This window comes from Hemiscyllium ocellatum, chromosome 18, assembly GCF_020745735.1.
Source record: "Hemiscyllium ocellatum isolate sHemOce1 chromosome 18, sHemOce1.pat.X.cur, whole genome shotgun sequence".
NCBI lineage: Eukaryota > Metazoa > Chordata > Chondrichthyes > Orectolobiformes > Hemiscylliidae > Hemiscyllium > Hemiscyllium ocellatum.
In genome coordinates, this window is record NC_083418.1 from 49,481,401 (window position 1) to 49,502,754 (window position 21,354).

Consider the following 21,354-nt stretch of genomic DNA (forward strand, 5'->3'; position numbering starts at 1 on the left):
ACTAAATGATTTATTCAATGATTTAACCAATTCAAAACATTTCACAAGTGCATGCCAGGACCATTTCAATCACCATGTTATAGAATTCATCATATAATAGTTGACTCAGCTAAATGGATGGCATGAACCGAAGACTAGGGTGTAATACACACAGTGAGCAACAGATCTGCAATAATTGAGAGAACATTAGTGCAGCCCTAATCTGAAAAGTAGCATCATTTGTCCATGGGGACATCTGCACTGAACTCAAAAAAGGTTTGTGTGATATTCATGATCAACAAAATCGTTGACAATGCACGTCAAACCTGTGAACAGTACTGGGTTTACACTGTCTGCTTTATATTTTGATGCCGATGATGCAGGATCACAGAATGAATCTAAACAACGTGAAGGCACTTCTGGGAATGGACAACAAAAAGCACAGGATGACACGAAACAGAAAGGTGGGTTGCTACAATTTAAAAATGCAAGCAATTAAAAAGTACACATCTGGGTGAAAGACCTGACCTAATGCATAATTCTGACAATGGAGTTTGTTCCAAGACCTGATAAATTTTATTGAGATGACAGCACATGTTTAAATGTTGCTTTTGCAAATGAGGTGCACTGTACATTGTTCCTGCCTGTCACATTACTTGATTTCACTGTGCTCTCGGTGACGTGTGTGTTGTTCATCAGCTGCATGCATCAGTAGGTCCTTTTATTACAAGGGGCAAAATGTACTTAAAGAGAATTCCAGCTCCTTTAGTGGCCTTATATTGTCACTATACAAATTAGTGTAGTCACTTGTGAAATAAACATGTGCTCTGAACCTTTTGTGACTGATTAAAAATTCTGAGGTTGCAAGCGCTAAGTTTTTCACTAGGCACTGGGATGCGAGTGAAGAAATTAAAAGGGAGGGATGTGCTGTACTCTGCCGGGAGCACGTGGTATCTACACAGGTGTTTAGAAGCTGATGGAAGCAGAGCAGGGTGAATGTTGCAATGTCATTCCAAGACCATAAATGGTGTTCAGGAAAATCTTTAACAATCTCACTCATGTTGTTGATGTGATTTTGTTCATGTAGAGAGGCCATTTCATCCCAACCACACCATTCAACACTTGCCCATCATCCAACTCGCAACAATCTGTCTTCAAATCCATATTTGTCTGTTTATCTCCTTCATCACTGACTGAGCACTGTGACAAAGCTTACACAAAAAAACATAAAGCTCTCAAACACTAGCACTTATTCAAGTATGCAGTGTTCAAGTGTTTTTACACTTTTCAATGTCTTTCATCATTGGATATGATTTCCCAAAGTACAGAGATATCTCAGAGCTGTGATCAGCTGTGCAAGATCAAAGCCTGGGTTTAGGAATCAATGCCATTCAATATGTATGGACTCAAAGGGAAATATGTACAATTTCCACGTAAGACATGAGCAGTTTCCTGGCAGTAAAAGCCATCTTCATGGCTGTGACAGCACCAGCACTCAGGGAAACCTAAGCCCACCAGGATCAATGGAGTTGAATTGTAGACAGTTTGTTCTTGTGAAATGACAGCTTCAGCCATCAGCAACACTGGGTCCCATATTACATCATAGCAGGTTTACATACTCACGTTTGTGGAGCACCTCCATGTTCTCCAGAATTTTCATCAGAAAGCATCTCCCTGTTTGGTCCTCCACACTATTGTTGCAAATCCTGTTTACATGAGTCAGCAAAATTTCTATGTGTCAGATTTTTGTGTGCTCAGTCCCCACTCTAGGCCTTGAGCAAATTCCATCTTGGAAATACCAGAATATCATTTTTAAAAAGATGCAGTGTCATAGTCAACATTGTTTGGGTATGGTGAAAATCTGCCACCTCAAATTCAAGAACTGATTGCATTTTCTTCTGAGAACTCCACTGATCAACCCTTACAACCAAATGATTTATTCAATGAGTTAACCACTTCAAAACATTTCACAAGTACATGCTAGGACCATTTCAATCACAGAGTTATAGAGTTCATCATACAATAGTTGACTCAGGTAAATGGAAGGCATGAATGAAAGTCTAGGGTGTAATATATACAGTGAGCAACAGCTCTGTAATAATTGAGAGAACATTAATGCAGCACTTATCTGAAAAGTAGCATCATTTGCCCGTAGGGAGATCTGCACTGAGCTCAAGTAAGTTTTGTGTGAAATTCATGATCACACAAATGTATTGTCAATGCAGTTCCTACTCACAAACATTGCTGGGTTTACACTGGTTATTTTAAATTTTGAAGATGATAATGCAGGACCACAGAGTTCCTCTGAACAAGTTGAATCACATGTTGAGAATGCACAACAAAATGCAAAGGATGACTCAAAAGAGGAAGGTGAGTTGCTACAACTTAAAAAGGTGAGCAATTAAAATGTGATTATTTGAGTGCAAGTCCTGACCTAATCCATAACTCTGACAATGGAATTTGTTCAAGGTGGTTTTGAGATGGCAGTGCATGTTGCCTTTGCAAATGAAGTGTACTGTACATTATTCCCGCCTGTTGCATTTCTTGATTTCAATGTGCTCTCAACAGCATGCATATTGTTCTCAACAGCAGGCATCGGCAGGTCCTTATATTCCAAGGGGAAAAAGTTACTTCAAGAGAATCTCCAGCCCCTTTAGTAGCATTCCATTGTCACTACACAAATTAGTGCAATCTTGTGTAAAACAAACATCTGCTCTGAGACTTTCATGAACGGTTAAAAAGTCTGAGGTAGCATGCACAAGCTTTTTATGAGGCATTAGGTTTGAGATCCAGATGGAGAAATTATAATGGAGTGATGTGTTGCCTTCTGAGGGGAGCACGTGGTATCCACACAGGTATTTAGAAGCTGATGGAAGCAGAACAAGTGAAGGTCGCAATGTCATTCCAAGACCACGAGTGCTGTTCAGGAAAATCTTTAACAATCTCACTCATGGTGTTGATGTGATTGTGTTCATATAGAGTGGCCACTTTGTCCCAACCACACCATTCACCAACTCCCATCCAAATTTGTCTGATTATCTCCTTCGTAACTCATTGAACACTGTGTGAAATCTTGCACAAACAACATAAAGCCCTCAAACATTGGCAGCTATTCATGCATGCAGTGTCAAGTGTTTCTACACTTTTCAATGACCTTTCATCATTTGATGTGGTTGCCCAAATTACAGAGATTTCACCGAGCTGTGATCAGCAATACAAAATGTAAGCGCTTGGTCTAGAAATCATTGCCATTCAGTATGCATGGACTCATGAGAGGCAACACACCAACCACGAGTCTCGTTCATTCCCAACAAACCTATCTGAGCCTCTAACTATTGAGTCCCCAATGACCAACACTCTCCTCCTTTCCCTCCTTCCCTTTTGTGCAACAGGGATGGGCTTTCGACCCCACTGCTTGCCCCTGGTAAGTTGTCCCCTCAACAGTATCCAAACCAGTATACATGTTTTTCAGGGGAACGACCACAGGGAATCCGTCCATTGACTGTATTTTCCCCCTTCGAACAGTCACCCAGCTTTCATTCTTGCTTAGGAGTAACTAGTTCCTTGTCACTCCTATCTATCACAGCTTCTTCCTCCCGAATGATCCGAAGTTCATCCAGCTCCTGCTTCAGTTCCCTAACATGGTCTTGGAGGAGCGAGAGTTGGGTGCACTTCCTGCAGATGTACTTGGATGGGACACTAATGTCATCCCTGACCTCAAACAACATGCAGGAGAAACATTGCTCTCCCTGCACTGCCATCCCTGCTCGTCCCCTAGTCATGAAGTAAAAAGAGACGCTTACCTGATATGTCCCTGGTCTTTAAGGTTGGAGGAGGTGGTTGGGTGGGAGGCTGTACAAAGGTAGGGACTCAGGTTGAGAAGACACTGACTTATATAGCAGGATGGAAATAAAAATAAGAAGTCCCTCCTTTCCCAGAAATCTCTGCTCTCTGACTTCAAATTTAAAAGCACAAATCAGAGACTCACCACTCCCTGCAGGCCCCTGGTCCAAGCTCCCACCCTTCGAGTTGCTGCTGCTGCTGAAAAACAGAAATGGTTGGTATGTTGCCTCCCAGGTGCCAGGGTCCGTGATGTCTCGGATCATGTCTTTGGGGTCCTGAAGGGCGAGGGTGACCAGCCTCAAGTCCATGTAGGTACCAACGGCATAGGTAGAAAGAGGGATAGGGATGTAAGGCAGGATTTCTGGGAGCTAGGGTGGAAGCTGAGAGCTAGAACAAACAGAGTTGTTATCTTTGGTTTGTTACCCGTGCCACGTGATTGGCAAAGAATAGGGAGAGATATCAGCTAAACACATGGCTGCAAGGATGGTGCAGGAGGGAGGGTTTCAGGTTTTTGGAAAATTGGAGCTCATTCTGGGGAAGGTGGAACTTGTGCAAACAGGACGGTCTTCACTAGAACCAGAGGGGTACTAATTTCCTGTGTGGGAAATTTGCTGGTGCTATTCAGGTGGGTTTAAACTAGCTCAGAAGGGGGATGCGAACCGGAGGTGTAGTTGCAGTGCACAGGAGGATGAGAGTAGGAAGGACAGGGACAGGATTTCAAGGTCACAGGAATGTGCTGGCAGACAGCAAATTGGTTTGAAGTGTGTGTACTTCGATGCCAGAAGTATCCGAAATAAGGTAGGTGAGCTTGCAGCATGGATAGGTACCTGGGACTTCAATGTTGTGGCCATTTCAGAGACATGGATAGAGCAGGGTGAAGAATGGATGTTGCAGGTTCCAGGGTTTAGATCTTTCATTAAAAACAGGCAAAGCGGTAAAAGAGGTGTGGCCTTGTTAGTCAAAGATAATACAACGGCGGCGGAGAGAATTTTTGCTGAGGACTCGTCTACTGAGGTAGTGTGGGCTGAGGTTAGAAACAAGAGAGGAGAGGTTACACTGCTTGGAGTTTTTTATGGGCCTCCACAGAATTCCAGGGAAATGGAAGAGAGGATTAGCAAAATTATTCTGAGTAGGAGGGAAAGGAATAGGGTGGTCATTATGGGGGACTTTATCTTCCCCAACATTGACTGGAAATATTATAGCTCTAGTATGTTGGATGGATCAGTTTTTGTCCAATGTATACAGGAGGGTTTCCTGGCACAGTATGTCGAAGGGCTGACAAGAGGGGAGGCCACACTGGATCTGGTGCTTGGTAACGTATCAGGCCAGGTGTTTGATTTAGTTGTAGATGAGGACTTTGGAGAGAGTCACCATATTTCAGTTACGTTTAGATTAGCAATGGAAAGGGATAGGTACATGCTACAGGTCAAGAGTTATTGATTGGGCAAGGGCATTTATAATGCGATTAGGCAAGAATTAGGATGCATCGAATGGGGTAGCAAAATGCAGGCGATACAGACAATCAAAATGTGGAGCTGGTTTAAGGAACAGATATTGCGTGTCCTTGATAGGTATGTCCCTGCCAGGCAGGGAGGAAGTGATAAGGTAAGGGAACCGTGGTTTACGACAGAAATTGCATCTCTTGTTAAGAAGAAGAAGGAGGCTAACGTGTTGATGAGGCAAGATGGTACAAATGAGGTGATGGAGAGTTACAGATCAGCTAGGAAGGATTTAAAGAGAGAGTTAAGAAGAGCAAAGAGGGGACATGAGCAGTCTTTAGCAAATAGAATAAAGGAGAACCCTAAAGCTTTCTCTAGGTGAGGAATAAAAGGATGATTAGGGTAGGAATAGGGCCAGTCAAAGATAGTAGTGGGAAGTTGAGTATGGAGCCTGTAGTGATCGGAGAGGTGCTAAATGAACATTTCTTATCGGTGTTCACTCAGGAAAAGGAGAATATTGTAGAGGAGAAGAATGAGGTACAAGATATTAGACTAGAAAGGATCAAGGTTAGTCATGCACAAGTGTTATCAATTCTAGAAGGACTGAAAGTAGACAAGTCCCCTGGGCTGGATGGGATTTATCCGAGGATTCTCTGGGAAGCTAGGGAGGAGATAGCAGAGCCGTTAGCTTTGATATTTGAGAATCGTCATTATCTGTAGGCTTAGTACCTGAGGACTGGAGGATTGCGAATGTGTTATTGTTCAAGAAGGGTAGCAGAGATGACCCAGGTAATTATAGATCAGTGAGCCTTACTTCGGTTATAGGAAAGGTTTTGGAAAGGATTATAAGAAATAAGATTTATAATCATCTATCAAGCAACAATTTGATTTCAAATAGTCAACATGGATTCGTCAAGGGCAGGTCGTGTCTCACAAACCTCATTGAGTCTTTTGAGAAGGTGACCACGCGTGTAGATGAGGATAGGGCAGTTGACGTGGTATACATGGACTTCAGTAAACCTTTGATAAGGTTCCACATGGTAGGCTGATGGAGAAAGTGCAGAGGCATGGAATTGAGGGTTATTTAGCAGTTTGAATTAGAAACTGGCTTTCTGGAAGAAGGCAGCGAGTGGTGGTTGATGGAAAATATTCAGTCTGGAGTCCAGTTACTAGTGGTGTGCCACAAGGATCTGTTTTGGGACCACTGCTGTTTGTCATTTTTATAAATGACTTAGATGTAGGCATAGGTGAATGGATTAGTAAATTTGCAGATGACACTAAAATCGGTGGAGTAGTGGACAATTTGGAAGAATGTTATAGGTTGTTGGGGGACTTGAATAATGTGCAGAATTTGGCTGAAAGGTGGCAAATGGAGTTCAATGCAGCTAACTGTGAGATGATGCACTTTGGGAAGAATAACAGGAAGGCAGAGTACTGGGTCAATGGAAAGATTCTTGGTAGTGTGGATGTGCAGAGGGATCTTGGAGTCCATGTGCATAGATCCCTAAAAGTTGCCACCCAGGTGGATAGTGCTGTGAAGAAGGCATAGAGTGTGTTAGGTTTCATTCATAGAGGGATTGACTTCCAGAACCGCAATATCATGCTGCAACTATACAAAACGCTGGTGCGGCCACACCTGGAATATTGTGTACAGTCCTGGTCACCCCATTACAGGAAGGATGTGGAAGCATTGGAAAAGGTGCAGAGGTGATTTACCAGGACGTTGCCTGGTCTGGAGGGAAGGTCTTATGAGGAAAGGCTGAGAGACTTGGGTCTGTTCTCATTGGAAAGAAGAAGACTAAGGTGGGATTTGATAGAGACATACAAGATGATCAGAGATTAGATAGGGTAGGCAGTGAAAAAGTTTATCCTAGGATGATGACATCAGCTTGTACGAGAGGGCATAACTATAAATTGAGGAGTGATAGAGTTAAGACAGATGTCAGAGGAAAGTTCTTTCAGAGAGAGTGGTAAGAGTGTGAAATGCCCTACCTGCCAATGTAGTCAACTCAGCCACAAAAGGGAGATTTAAACAATCCTTAGATAAGCATATGGATGATTTTGGGATAATGTAGGGGGACAAGCTGAGAATAGTTCACTAGTCGGCACAACATTGAGGGCTGAAGGGTCTGTTCTGTGCAGTATTGTTCTATGTTCTATGTTCTATAAAGGGAAATATGTAAATTTCCACATAACAAATGACCAGGTTCCTGATGGCAAAAACCATCTATGTGTCTGCGACAGCATCAGCACCCAGGGGAACTTTAGCCCACCCACCAAGATGACTGGAGTCGAAATAGGGACAGATTGGTCTCCTTATGAAGTGACAGCTTCAGCCATCAGCAACGCTGGGTTCTGCATTGAATCAAAGTAGCTTTCCTTACCATGTTGTACCTGATGGGGCACCTCCCTGTTCTGCAGAATATTCAAACTGAAACAGCCATCAGAAAGTATCTCCACTTTTCGTCCTTTGCACTATTGTTGCAAATCCTGCGTACGTTATTCGGCACAATTCCTTTGTGTCAGAATTTTGTGTGGTCACACCACGTACAAATTTCATCGTCTAAACACCAGAACATCATTTTTAAAAAGATGCAGTTTACAGTTGATACTATTTGGCGAAGGTAAAAATCTGCCTACTCAAATTTGAGAACTGTTTGCATTTCCTTCTGAGAACACCAGTGATCTATCCTTACATTCAATTATGTGATTTATTCAATGATTTAACCTGATTCACAAGGGCATGCCAGGACCATTTCAATAACCAATTTGTAAAGTTCTTCATGCAATAGTTGACTCAGGTAAATAGATGGCATGAACAAAAGATAGGGTGTACTATACACAGTGAGCAACAGCTGTGCAATAGTCAGGTGAACATTAATGCAGCACTAATCTGAAAAGTAGCATCATTTGTCCATAGGGACAGCCGCACTGAAAACAAATAAGGTTTGTGTGAAATTCATGATCACACAAAATTATAACCAATGCAGTTCCAAGTCACAAACACTGCTGGGTTTACATGATCTGCTTTATGTTTTGATGCTGATGATGCAGGATCACAGAATGAATCTGAACACCTTGAAAGTACTGTTGGGAATGTACAACAAAATGCACAGGATGACACAAATGAGAAAGGTGAGTTGCTAAAATTTTAAAATGCGAACATTTAAGAAGTGATTATCTGTGTGTGAGACCTGACCTATTGCATAATTCTGACAATGGGATTTGTTCAAGACCTGATAAATTGGTATTGTGATTGCCAAAGGGCAGAAATGGCTGTCACGAGGAGTCATAATTTTAAAGTGATTGGAGGAAGGTATAGGGCTGATTTCAGCTGTTGGATCTTTATGCAGAGAATGGTGGATGTGTGGAATGCACTGCCGATGGTGGTGGTACAGTCAGAGATATTAGGAACATTTAAATGACTGCTGGCCAAGCAAATGGATGCCAGCAAAGCAAGGAGGGTGTTTGTTTGGTTGATCTTAGGTTGAGATAAATACTTGATGCAACATCATGGGCCAAAGGGCCTATGCTGTGCTGTACTGTTCACAGTTCAATGTTCCATGTTCTAACTGTTTAAACTGTGCCTTTCCAAATGAGGTGCACTGTACATTACTCCCGCTGCTGCATTTCTTGATTTCAATGTGCTCTCAAATCCATGCGTGTTGTTCATTGTCTTCAGGCAGCAGCAGGTCCTTATATTCCAAGGGGCAAACTTAAAGAGAATCACCAGCTCCTTTAGTGGCCTTACATTGTCATTGCACAAATTCGTGCAATCACTTGTGAAACAAACATATGCTGTCACATGTTCATGAATCGTTAAGAAGTCTGAGGTAGCATGCACAAGTCTTTTACTAGTCTTTGGGTTTGAGAACTAGATGGAGAAAGTAAAACAGATGAATGGTCTGTCCTCTGAGAGGAGTACGCGGTATTCACACAAGTGTTTCAGAGCCAATGGAAGCAGAGTAGGTGAATGTCACAATGCTGTTCAGGAAAGTCTTTCACAATTGCACTCATGTGACTGAGTTCATGTAGAGAGGCCATTTCGTCCCAAACACACCATTTCCTATATCCTCATCATCCAATATCCAACATTCAAGCCTCAAATCCACGTTTGTCTGATTAACTCGTTAGTCACTCAATGAACACTCTGCCAAAACCGGCACACCATACAAAACGCCCTCAAACACTGACAGCTATTCGAGCATGCAGTGTTCATGTGTTCCGACACATTTCAATGACTTTTTATCATTTGATATGATTTCCAAAGTACAGAGATTTTCCAGAACTATGGTCAGCTATATTAGATTAAAGCCCTTGGTTTAGAAATCAGTACCATTCAATATGCATGGACTCAAAGGGAAATATGAACAATTTCAATGTAACCCATGACCATGGTCCTGATGGCAAAAGCCACCTTTGTGTCTGCGACAGCAACAGCACTCAGGGGAACCTTAGTCCACTAAGAGGACTGGAGGCGAAATAAAGACAGGTTGGTCTGCTTGTGAAATAACAGGTCAGCCATCGGCAACACTGGTTTCTACGTTGTGTCAAAGCAGGTTTACTTACCACGTTGTACCTGGTGGAATTCCTCCTTGTTCTGCAAAATATTCAAACTGAAACAGCCTTCCGAAAGCATCTCCACTTTTCGTCCTTTGCACTATTGTTGCAAATCCAGCGTACATTATTCAGCACAACTTGTATATACCAGATTTTTGTGTACTCATCCCACATGCCAGGTCTTGAGCAAATTGCATCTTGGAAATGCCAGAACACCATTTTGGAAAAGACATAGTTTCATAGTTGTCAACATGTGGGCTAGGTAATCATCTGCCTTTTGAAATTCAAGAACTGATTGTATTTTCTCTTGTGAACTCCACGGATCTATCCTTACACCAAACGAAATGATTTATTCACTGATTTAACCACTTCCAAATATTTCACAAGTGCATTCCAGGACAATTTCCATCACCAACTTATAGAATTCTTCATTCAATAGTTGACTCAGGTAAATGGAGGGAATGAACAGCAGACGAGGACATAATACACACCATGCACAGCAGCTGTGCAATAATTGAGAGAAATTAATTCAGAACTAAGTTGAAAAGTCATATTATTTGTTCATCAAGACAGCTGCACCGAACTCAAATAAGTTTAGTTTGAAATTCATGGTCACGGAAAAGCATTGTTAATGCAGTTCATACTCACAAACACTGCTGGGTTTACACTGTCTGCTTTATAATTTGATGATGATGATGCAGGATCACAGAAAGTCACTGAACAACCCAAAGCCTCTGCTGGGAATGGACAAACAAGTGCAGACGATGACTTGAAAGAGAAAGGTGAGTTGTGACAATTTAAAAATGCAATTAAAATGTAAAATCAAAAGTAGTCACCTGGCTGAAAGACCTGATGTAATGCAAAACTCTGACAGTGGAATTTCTTCAAGTCCTGAGAAATTGGTATTGAGATGACAATACATGTTTAAACTTTGCCTTTGCGAATGTTGTCTACTGTACATCCTTCCCACCTGCCACAACATTTGATATCAGTGTGCTCTCAATGGCATGCATGTTATTCCTTGGCTGCGTGCATCAGCTGGTCCTTATGTTTCAAGGGGCACAAATTACTTTTTGAGAATCTCCAGTTTCGTTCGTGACCTTACATTGTCTCTTCACAAATTAGTGCAATCACTTGTAAAACAAACATGTCCCCTGACACTTTCATCAATGGTTAACATGTCTGAGGTAGCATGCACTAGGTTTTTAACGAGGCATTGGTTTTGAGATGCGGGTGGAGAAAGTAAAAAGGAAGGATGTGTTGTCCTGATAACAGAGCATATGGTATCCACACAGGGGTTTAGACGCCTATGGATGCAGAGCAGGTAAATGTTGCAATGTCGTCATTAGACCACGAATGATATTCAGGAAAATCTTGAACAATCTCACTCATGTTGTTGATGTGACTATCTTCATTTGGAGAAACCATTTCGTCCCAACCATTCACGACATTGCCATCATCCAACTCCCAATAATCAGTCCAAATCTGCCTGATTAACTCCTGAATCACTCACTGAACACTGTGCGAATACCTGCATAAATAACAGAAAGCCCTTAAACACTGACAGGTATTCGAGCATGCAGTGTTCATGTGTTCCTACACATTTCAATGATCTTTTATCATTTAATATGATTTCCAAAGTACAGAGATTTCCCAGAACTATGGTCAGCTATATTAAATGAAAGCCCTTGGTCTAGAAATCAGTACCATTCAACATGAATGGAATCAAAGGGAAATATGTACATTTTTTACATAACCCATGACCATATTCCTGATGGCAGAAGCCGTCTTGGTGTCTGCAACAGCATCAGCACTCAGGGGAACCTTAGCCTGCTGTGGAGGCGAAATAAAGACAGGTTGGTCTCCTTGTGAAATGACAGCTACAGCCATTAGCAACACTGGTTTCTACATTGCACCAAAGCAGGTTTACTTACCACATTGTACCAGGTGGAGTTCCTCCTTGTTCTGCAAAATATTCAAACTTAAACAGCCTTCAGAAAGCATCTCCACTTTTTGTCCTTTGCACTATTGTTGCAAATCCAGCGTACATTATTCATCACAACTTGGACATACCAGATTTTTGTGTACTCACCCCACATGCCAGGTCTTGAGCAAATTACATCTTGGAAATGGCAGAATATCATTTTTGCAAAGACATGGTTTCATAGTTGTCAACATGTGGGCGAGGTAATTATCTGCCTTTCAAATCCAAGAACTGATTTTCTCCTGTGAACTCCACGGATCTATCCTTACATCAAACGAAATGATTTATTCACTGATTTAACCACTTCCAAACATTTCACAAGTGCATGCCAGGACCATTTCAACTTATAGAATTCTTCATGCAATAGCTGACTCAGGTAAATGGAGGGAATGAACAGCAGATGTGGACATGATACACACCGTGCACAGCAGCTCTGCAATAATTGAGAGAAATTAATGCAGAACTAATCTGAAAAGTAGCATTATTTGTTCATCAAGACAGCTGCACTGAACTCAAATACGTTTTGTGTGAAATTCATGGTCACGGAAAAGCATTGTTAATGCAGTTCATACTCACAAACACTGCTGGGTTTACACTGTCTGCTTTATAATTTGATGATGATGATGATGCAGGATCACAGAAAGTCTCTGAACAACCCAAAGCCTCTGTTGGGAATGGACAACCAAGTGCAGAGGATGACTCGAAAGAGAAAGGTGAGTTGCGACAATTTAAAAATGTGATTAAAACGTAAATTCAAATGTAATCACCTGGCTGAAAGACCTGACCTAATGCAAAACTCTGACAGTGGAATTTCTTCAAGTCCTGAGAAATTGGTATTGAGATAACAATACATGTTTAAACTTTGCCTTTGCAAATGTTGTGTACTGTACATCCTTCCCACCTGTGACAACACTTGAAGTCAGTGTGTTCTCAACGGCATGCATGTTATTCCTTAGCTGCATGCATCAGCTGGTCCTTATGTTTCAAGGGACAAAACTTACTTTTCGAAAATCTCCAGTTTCATTGGTGGCCTTACATTGTCTCTTCACAAATTAGTGCAATCACTTGTAAAGCAAACATGTCCCCTGACACTTTCATCAATGGTTAAAATGTCAGAGGTAGCATGCACTAGGTTTTTCACTAGGTATTGTGTTTGAGATGTGTGTGGAGAAAGTAAAAAGGAGGGATGTGTTGTCCTGATAACGGGGCATGTGGTATCCACACAGGTGTTTAGAAGCTAATGGAAGCAGAGCAGGTGAATGTGGCAATGTCGTTCCAAAACCATGAATGCTATTCAGGAAAATCGTTCACAATCTCAATGATGTTGTTGATGTGAATATTTTCATTTGGAGTAACCATTTTGTCCCAACCATTCACGACATTGCCATCATCGAACTCCCAATAATCAGTCCAAATCTGCCTAATTAACTCCTGAATCACTCACTGAACGCTGTGCAAAAACCTGCACAGCAACATAAAGCCCTCAAACACTGACAGCTATTCGAGCATGCAGTGTTCATGTGTTCCTACACATTTCAATGACTTTTTATCATTTAATATGATTTCCAAAGTACAGAGATTTCCCAGAACTATGGTCAGCTATATTAGATGAAAGCCCTTGGTCTAGAAATCAGTACCATTCAGTATTCATGGACTCAAAGGGAAATATGTACAAATTTTAATGCAACCCAAGACCATATTCCTGATGGCAAAAGCCACCTTTGTGACTGAGACAGCATCAGCACTCAGGGGAACCTTAGCCCACTAAGATGCCGGAAGCGAAATAGAGACAGGTTGGTCTGCTTGTGAAATAACAGCTGCAGCCATCAGCAATACATTGCACCAAAGCAGGTTTACTTACCACATTGTAGCTGATGGAATTCTTCCTTGTTCTGCAAAATATTCAAACTGAAACAGCCTTCGGAAATCATCTATACTTTTCGTCCTTTGCACTATTGTTGCAAATCCAGCATACATTATTCAGCACAACTTCTCTATGCCAGATTTTTGTGTACTCACCTGACATGCCAGGTCTTGAGCAAATTCCATCTTGGGAATGCCAGAATATCATTTTGGAAAAGAGATAGTTTCATAATTGTCAACATGTGGGCTTGGTAATCATCTGCCTTTTCAAATTCAGGAACTGATTGCATTTTCTTCTGTGAACTCCACGGATCTATCCTTACACCAAACGAAATGATTTATTCACTAAATTTAACCACTTCCAGACATTTCACAAGTGGATGCCAGGACCATTTTAATCACCAACTTATGGAATCCATCATGCAATAGTTGAGACAGGTAAATGGAGGGAATGAAGAGCAGATGAGGATGTGATACACACCGTGCACAGCAGCTCTGCAATAATTGAGAGAAGTTAATGCAGAACTAATGTGAAAAGTAGCATTACATGTTCATCAAGACAGCTGCACCGAACTTAAATAAGTTTAGTTTGAAATTCATAATCATGGAAAAGCATTGTTAATGCAGTTCATACTCACAAACACTACTGGGTTTACACTGTCTGCTTTATATTTTGATGATGATGATGCAGGATCACAGAATATCTCTGAACAAGCCAAAACCTCTGTTGGGAATGGACAACCAAGTGCAGAGGATGACTCGAAAGAGAAAGGTGAGTTGCGACAATTTAAAAACGTGATTAAAACGTAAATTCAAAAGTAATCATCTGGTTGAAAGACCTGACGTAATGCAAAACTCTGACAGTGGAATTTCTTCAAGACCTGAGAAATTGGTATTGAGATGACAATACATGTTTAAACTTTGCCTTTGCAAATGTGGTGTCCTGTAAATCTTTCCCACTGTGACTGTTATTCCTTGGCTGCATGCATCAGCTGGTCCTTATGTTTCAAGGGGCAAAACTTACTTTTTGTGAATCTCCTGTTCCATTAGTGGCCTTACATTGTCCTCTCACAAATTAGTGCAATCACTTGTAAAGCAAACATGTCCCTTGACACGTTCATCAATGGTTAAAATGTCTGAGGTAGCATACACTACGTTTTTCACTGAGCATTCGGTTTGAGATGCGGGTGGAGAAAGTAAAAAGAAGGGATGTGTTGTCCTGATAACGGGGCATGTGGTATCCACACAGGTGTTTAGAAGCTAATGGGAGCACAGCAGGTGAATGTTGCAATGTTGTTCCAAGACCACGAATGATATTCAGGAAAATCTTTCAGAATCACAATCATGTTGTTGATGTGACTATCTTCATTTGGAGAAATCATTTCATTCAAACCATTCACGACATTGCCATCATCCAACTCCCAACAATCAGTCCAAATCTGCCTGATTAACTCCTGAATCACTCACTGTACACTGTGTGAAAACCTGCACAGCAACATAAAGCTTTCAAACATCGACAGCTATCCGAGCATGTAGTGTTCAAGTGTTTGTATACATTTCAATGACCTTTTATGATTTGATATGATTTCCAAAGTACAGAGATTTCCCAGAACTATGGTCAGCTGTATTAGATGAAAGCCCTTTGTCGACACATTAGTACCATTCAATATGTATGGACTCAAAGGGAAATATGTACAAATTTTAACGTAACCCATGACCATGTTCCTGATGGCAAAAACCATCTTTGTGTGACAGCATCAGCACTCAGGGGAACCTTAGCCCGCTAAGATCCCTGGAGGTGAAATAGGGACAGGTTGGTCAGCTTGTGAAATAACAGGTCAGCCATCAGCAACACTGGCATCCACTTTGCATCAAAGTAGGTTTACTTATCACATTGTACCTGGTGGAGTTCCTCCTTGTTCTGCAAAATATTCAAACTGAAACAGCCTTCCGAAAGCATCTCCACTTTTCGTCCTTTGCACTATTGTTGCAAATCCAGCGTACATTATTCAGCACAACTTGGACATACCAGATTTTTGTGTACTCATCCCACATGCCAGGTCTTGAGCAAATTGCATCTTGGAAATGCCAGAACATCATTTTGGAAAAGACATAGTTTCATAGTTGTCAACATGTGGGCTAGGTAATCATCTGCCTTTTGGAATTCATGAACTGATTGTATTTTCTCTTGTGAACTCCACGGATCTATCCTTACACCAAACGAAATGACTTATTCACTGATTTAACCACTTCCAAATATTTCACAAATGCATGGCAGGACCATTTCCATCACCAACTTATAGAATTCTTCATAAAATATTTGACTCAGGTAAATGGAGAGAATGAACAGCAGACGAGGACATAATACACACCATGCACAGCATCTGTGCAATAATTGAGAAAAATTAATTCAGAACTAATCTGAAAAGTAGCATTATTTGTTCATCAAAACAGCTGCACCGAACTCAAATACGTTTAGTTTGAAATTCATGGTCACGTAAAAGCATTGTTAATGCAGTTCATACTCACAAACACTGCTGGGTTTACACTGTCTGCTTTATATTTTGATGATGATGATGCAGGATTGCAGAAAGTCTCTGAACAACCCAAAGCCTCTGTTGGGAATGGACAACCAAGTGCAGAAGATGACTTGAAAGAGAAAGGTGAGTTGTGACAATTTAAAAATGTGATTAAATCGTAAATTCAAAAGTAGTCAATTGGCTGAAATACCTGACGTAAGGCAAAACTCTGACAGTGGAATTTCTTCAAGACCTGAGAAATTGGTATTGAGATGACAATACATGTTTAAACTTTGCCTTTGCGAATGTTGTGTACTGTACATACTTCCCACCTGTCACAACACTTGAATTCAGTGTGCTCTCAATGGCATGGATGTTATTCCTTGGCTGTGTGCATCAGCTGGTCCTTATGTTTCAAGGGGCAAAACTAACTTTTTGTGAATCTCCAGTTACGTTAGTGGCCTTACATTGTCCCTTCACAAATTAGTGCAATCACTTGTAAAACAAACATGTCCCCTGACACTTATATCAATGGTTAAAATGTCTGAGATAGCATGCACTAGGTTTTTCACTAGGCATTGGGTTTGAGATGCGGATGGAGAAAGTGAAAAGGAGGGATGTGTTGTCCTGATAACAGAGCATATGGTATCCACACAGGTGTTTAGAAGCTAATGGCAGCAGAGCAGGTGAATGTTGCATTGTCGTCATTAGACCACGAATGATATTCAGGAAAATCTTGAACAATCTCACTCATGTTGTTGATGTGACCATCTTCATTTGGAGAAACCATTTCGTCCCAACCATTCACGACATTGCCATCATCCAACTCCCAATAATCAGTCCAAATCTGCCTGATTAACTCCTGAATCACACACTGTACACTGTGTGAAAACCTGCACAGCAACATAAAGCTCTCAAACATTGACAGCTATTCGAGCATGCAGTCTTCAAGTGTTTGTACACATTTCATTGACCTTTTATCATTTGATATGATTTCCAAAGTACAGAGATTTCCCAGAACTATGGTCAGCTATATTAGATGAAAGCCCTTGGTCTAGAAATCAGTACCATTCAATGTGCATGGACTCAAAGGGAAATATGTACAATTTTCACGTAACCCATGACCATGCTCCTGATGGCAAAAGCCACCTTTGTGTCTTGACAGCTTCAGCACTCAGGGGAACTTAGCCCGCTAAGATGTCTGGAGTTGAAATAGGGACAGGTTGGTCTCCTTGTGGATTGACAGATACAGCCATCAGCAACACTGGGTTTTACATTGCACCAAAGCAGGTTTACTTACCACATTGTACCTGATGGAGTTCCTCCTTGTTCTGCAAAATATTCAAACTTAAACAGCCTTCAGAAAGCATCTCCACTTATCGTCCTTTGCACTATTGTTGCAAATCCAGCGTACATTATTCAGCACAACTTCAGTATGCCAGATTTTTGTGTACTCACCCCACATGCCAGGTCTTGAGCAACTTCCATTTTGGTAATGCCAGAATATCAGTTTTACAAAGAGATAGTTTCATAGTTGTCAGCATGTGGGCTAAGTAAACATCTGCCGTCTCACATTCAAGAACTGATTGCATTTTCACTTGTGGACCACACGGATCTATCCTTACGCCAAACTAAATGCTTAATTCAATGTTTAATCGCTTCCAGACATATCACAAGTGAATGCCAGGACCATTTCAATCACCAATTTATACAATTTTCATACAATAGTTGACTCAGGTAAGTGGAGGGAATGAACAGCAGACGAGGATGTGATACACACCGTGCAAAGCAGCTCTGCAATAATTGAGAGAAATTAATGCAGAAATAATCTGAAAAGTAGCATTATTTGTTCATCAAGACAGCTGCACTGAACTCAAATAAGTTTAGTTTGAAATTCATGATCATGGAAAAGCATTGTTAATGCAGTTCATACTCACAAACACTGCTGGGTTTACACTGTCTGCTTTATAATTTGATGATGATGATGCAGGATCTCAGACAGTCACTGAACAACCCAAAGCCTCTCTTGGGAATGGACAACCAAGTGCAGAGGATGACTCGAAAGAGAAAGGTGAGTTGCGACAATTTAAAAGCGTGATTAAAACTTAAATTCAAATGTAATCACCTGGCTGAAAGATCTGACCTAATGCAAAACTCTGACAGTGGAATTTCTTCAAGACATGAGAAATTGGTATTGAGATGACAATACATGTTTAAACTTGGCCTTTGCGAATGATGTGTACTGTACATTCTTCCCACCTGTCACAACACTTGAATTCAGTGTGCTCTCAATGGCATGGATGTTATTCCTTGGCTGCGTGCATCAGCTGGTCCTTATGTTTCAAGAGGCAAAACTTACTTTTTGTGAATCTCCAGTTACGTTAGCGGCCTTACATTGTCCCTTCACAAATTAGTGCAATCACTTGTAAAACAAACATGTCCCCTGACACTTATATCAATGGTTAAAATGTCTGAGGTAGCATGCACTAGGTTTTTCACTAGGCATTGGATTTGAGATGCGGATGGAGAAAGTGAAAAGGAGGGATGTGTTGTCCTGATAACAGAGCATATGGTATCCACACAGGTGTTTAGAAGCTAATGGAAGCAGAGCAGGTGAATGTTGCAATGTCATCATTAGACCACGAATGATATTCAGGAAAATCTTGAACAATTTCACTCATGTTGTTGATGTGACCATCTTCATTTGGAAAAACCATTTCGTCCCAACCATTCACGACATTGCCATCATCCAACTCCGAATAATCAGTCCAAATCTGCCTGATTAACTCCTGAATCACTCACTGTACACTGTGTGAAAACCTGCACAGCAACATAAAGCTCTCAAACATTGACAGCTATTCGAGCATGCAGTCTTCAAGTGTTTGTACACATTTCAATGATCTTTTATCATTTGATATGATTTCCAAAGTACAGAGATTTCCCAGAACTATGGTCAGCTATATTAGATGAAAGCCCTTGGTCTAGAAATCAGTACCATCCAATATGTATGGACTCAAAGTGAAATATGTACAATTTTCACGTAACCCATGACCATGCTCCTGATGGCAAAAGCCACCTTTGTGTCTGCGACAGCTTCAGCACTCAGGGGAACCTTAGCCTGCTAAGATGCCTGGTGGTGAAATAGGGACAGGTTGGTCTGCTTGTGGAATGACAGCTACAGCCATCAGCAACACTGGGTTTTACATTGCACCAAAGCAGGTTTACTTACCACATTGTACCTGATGATGTTCCTCCGTGTTCTGCAAAATATTCAAACTTAAACAGCCTTCAGAAAGCATCTCCATTTTTTGTCCTTTGCACTATTGTTGCAAATCCAGCGTACATTATTCAGCACAATTTCAGTATGCCAGATTTTTGTGTACTCACCCCACATGCTAGGTATTAGATTACTTACAGTGTGGAAACAGGCCCTTCGGCCCAACAAGTCCACACCGACCCGCCGAAGCGCAACCCACCCATACCCCTACATTTACCCCTTACCTAACACTACGGGCAATTTAGCATGGCCAATTCACCTGACCTGCACATCTTTGGACTGTGGGAGGAAACCGGAGCACCCGGAGGAAACCCACGCAGACACGGGGAGAACGTACAAACTCCACACAGTCTGTCGCCTGAGTCGGGAAATGAACCCGGGTCTCAGGCGCTGTGAGGCAGCAGTGCTAACCACTGTCTTGAGCAACTTCCATCTTGGTAATGCCAGAATATCAGTTTTGCAAAGAGATAGTTTCATAGTTGTCAGCATGTGGGCTAGGTAAACATCTGCCTTCTCACATTCAAGAACTGATTGCATTTTCACTTGTGGACTACACGGATCTATCCTTACGCCAAACTAAATGCTTTATTCAATGTTTAATCGCTTCCAGACATGTCACAAGTGAATGCCAGGACCATTTCAATCACAATTTATAGAATTTTCATACAATAGTTGACTCAGGTAAGTGGAGGGAATGAACAGCAGATGAGGATGTGATACACACCGTGCAAAGCAGCTCTGCAATAATTGAGAGAAATTAATGCAGAAATAATCTGAAAAGTAGCATTATTTGTTCATCCAAGACAGCTGCACTGAACTCAAATAAGTTTAGTTTGAAATTCATGATCATGGAAAAGCATTGTTAATGCAGTTCATACTCACAAACACTGCTGGGTTTACACTGTCTGCTTTATATTTTGATGATGATGATGCAGGATCACAGAAAGTCTCTGAACAACCCAAAGCCTCTCTTGGGAATGGACAACCAAGTGCAGAGGATGACTCGAAAGAGAAAGGTGAGTTGCGACAATTTAAAAATGTGATTAAACCGTAAATTCAAATGTAATCACTTGGCTGAAAGACCTGACCTAATGCAAAACTCTGACAGTGGAATTTCTTCAAGACCTGAGAAATTGGTATTGAGATGACAATACATGTTTAAACTTGGCCTTTGCGAATGTTGTGTACTGTACATTCTTCCCACCTGTCACAACACTTGAATTCAGTGTGCTCTCAATGGCATGGACGTTATTCCTTGGCTGCGTGCATCAGCTGGTCCTTATGTTTCAAGGGGCAAAACTTACTTTTTGTGAATCTCCAGTTACGTTAGTGGCCTTACATTGTCCCTTCACAAATTAGTGCAATCACTTGTAAAACAAACATGTCCCCTGACACTTATATCAATGGTTAAAATGTCTGAGGTAGCATGCACTAGGTTTTTCACTAGGCATTGGGTTTGAGATGCGGATGGAGAAAGTGAAAAGGAGGGATGTGTTGTCCTGATAACAGAGCATATGGTATCCACACAGGTGTTTAGAAGCTAATGGAAGCAGAGCAGGTGAATGTTGCAATGTCATCATTAGACCACGAATGATATTCAGGAAAATCTTGAACAATTTCACTCATGTTGTTGATGTGACCATCTTCATTTGGAGAAACCATTTCGTCCCAACCATTCACGACATTGCCATCATCCAACTCCGAATAATCAGTCCACATCTGCCTGATTTACTCCTGAATCACTCACTGTACACTGTGTGAAAACCTGCACAGCAACATAAAGCTCTCAAACATTGACAGCTATTCGAGCATGCAGTCTTCAAGTGTTTGTACTCATTTCATTGACCTTTTATCATTTGATATGATTTCCAAAGTACAGAGATTTCCCAG

The 21,354-nt window shown here is 41.2% G+C and overlaps 1 protein-coding gene across 1 annotated transcript in view; it reads left to right on the forward strand.

Annotated features, from left to right (window-relative positions):
* Positions 1–21,354, forward strand: part of LOC132824301 (ribosome-binding protein 1-like) — a 95,331-nt gene that overhangs the window by 60,789 nt on the left and 13,188 nt on the right. Inside the window, exons 22-30 of the mRNA XM_060838645.1 lie at positions 363–443; positions 2,257–2,349; positions 8,316–8,396; positions 10,523–10,603; positions 12,438–12,518; positions 14,360–14,440; positions 16,251–16,331; positions 18,178–18,258; positions 20,400–20,480. Coding sequence (XP_060694628.1) covers positions 363–443; positions 2,257–2,349; positions 8,316–8,396; positions 10,523–10,603; positions 12,438–12,518; positions 14,360–14,440; positions 16,251–16,331; positions 18,178–18,258; positions 20,400–20,480 — 741 coding nt within the window. The remainder of the gene's footprint in view (positions 1–362; positions 444–2,256; positions 2,350–8,315; positions 8,397–10,522; positions 10,604–12,437; positions 12,519–14,359; positions 14,441–16,250; positions 16,332–18,177; positions 18,259–20,399; positions 20,481–21,354) is intronic.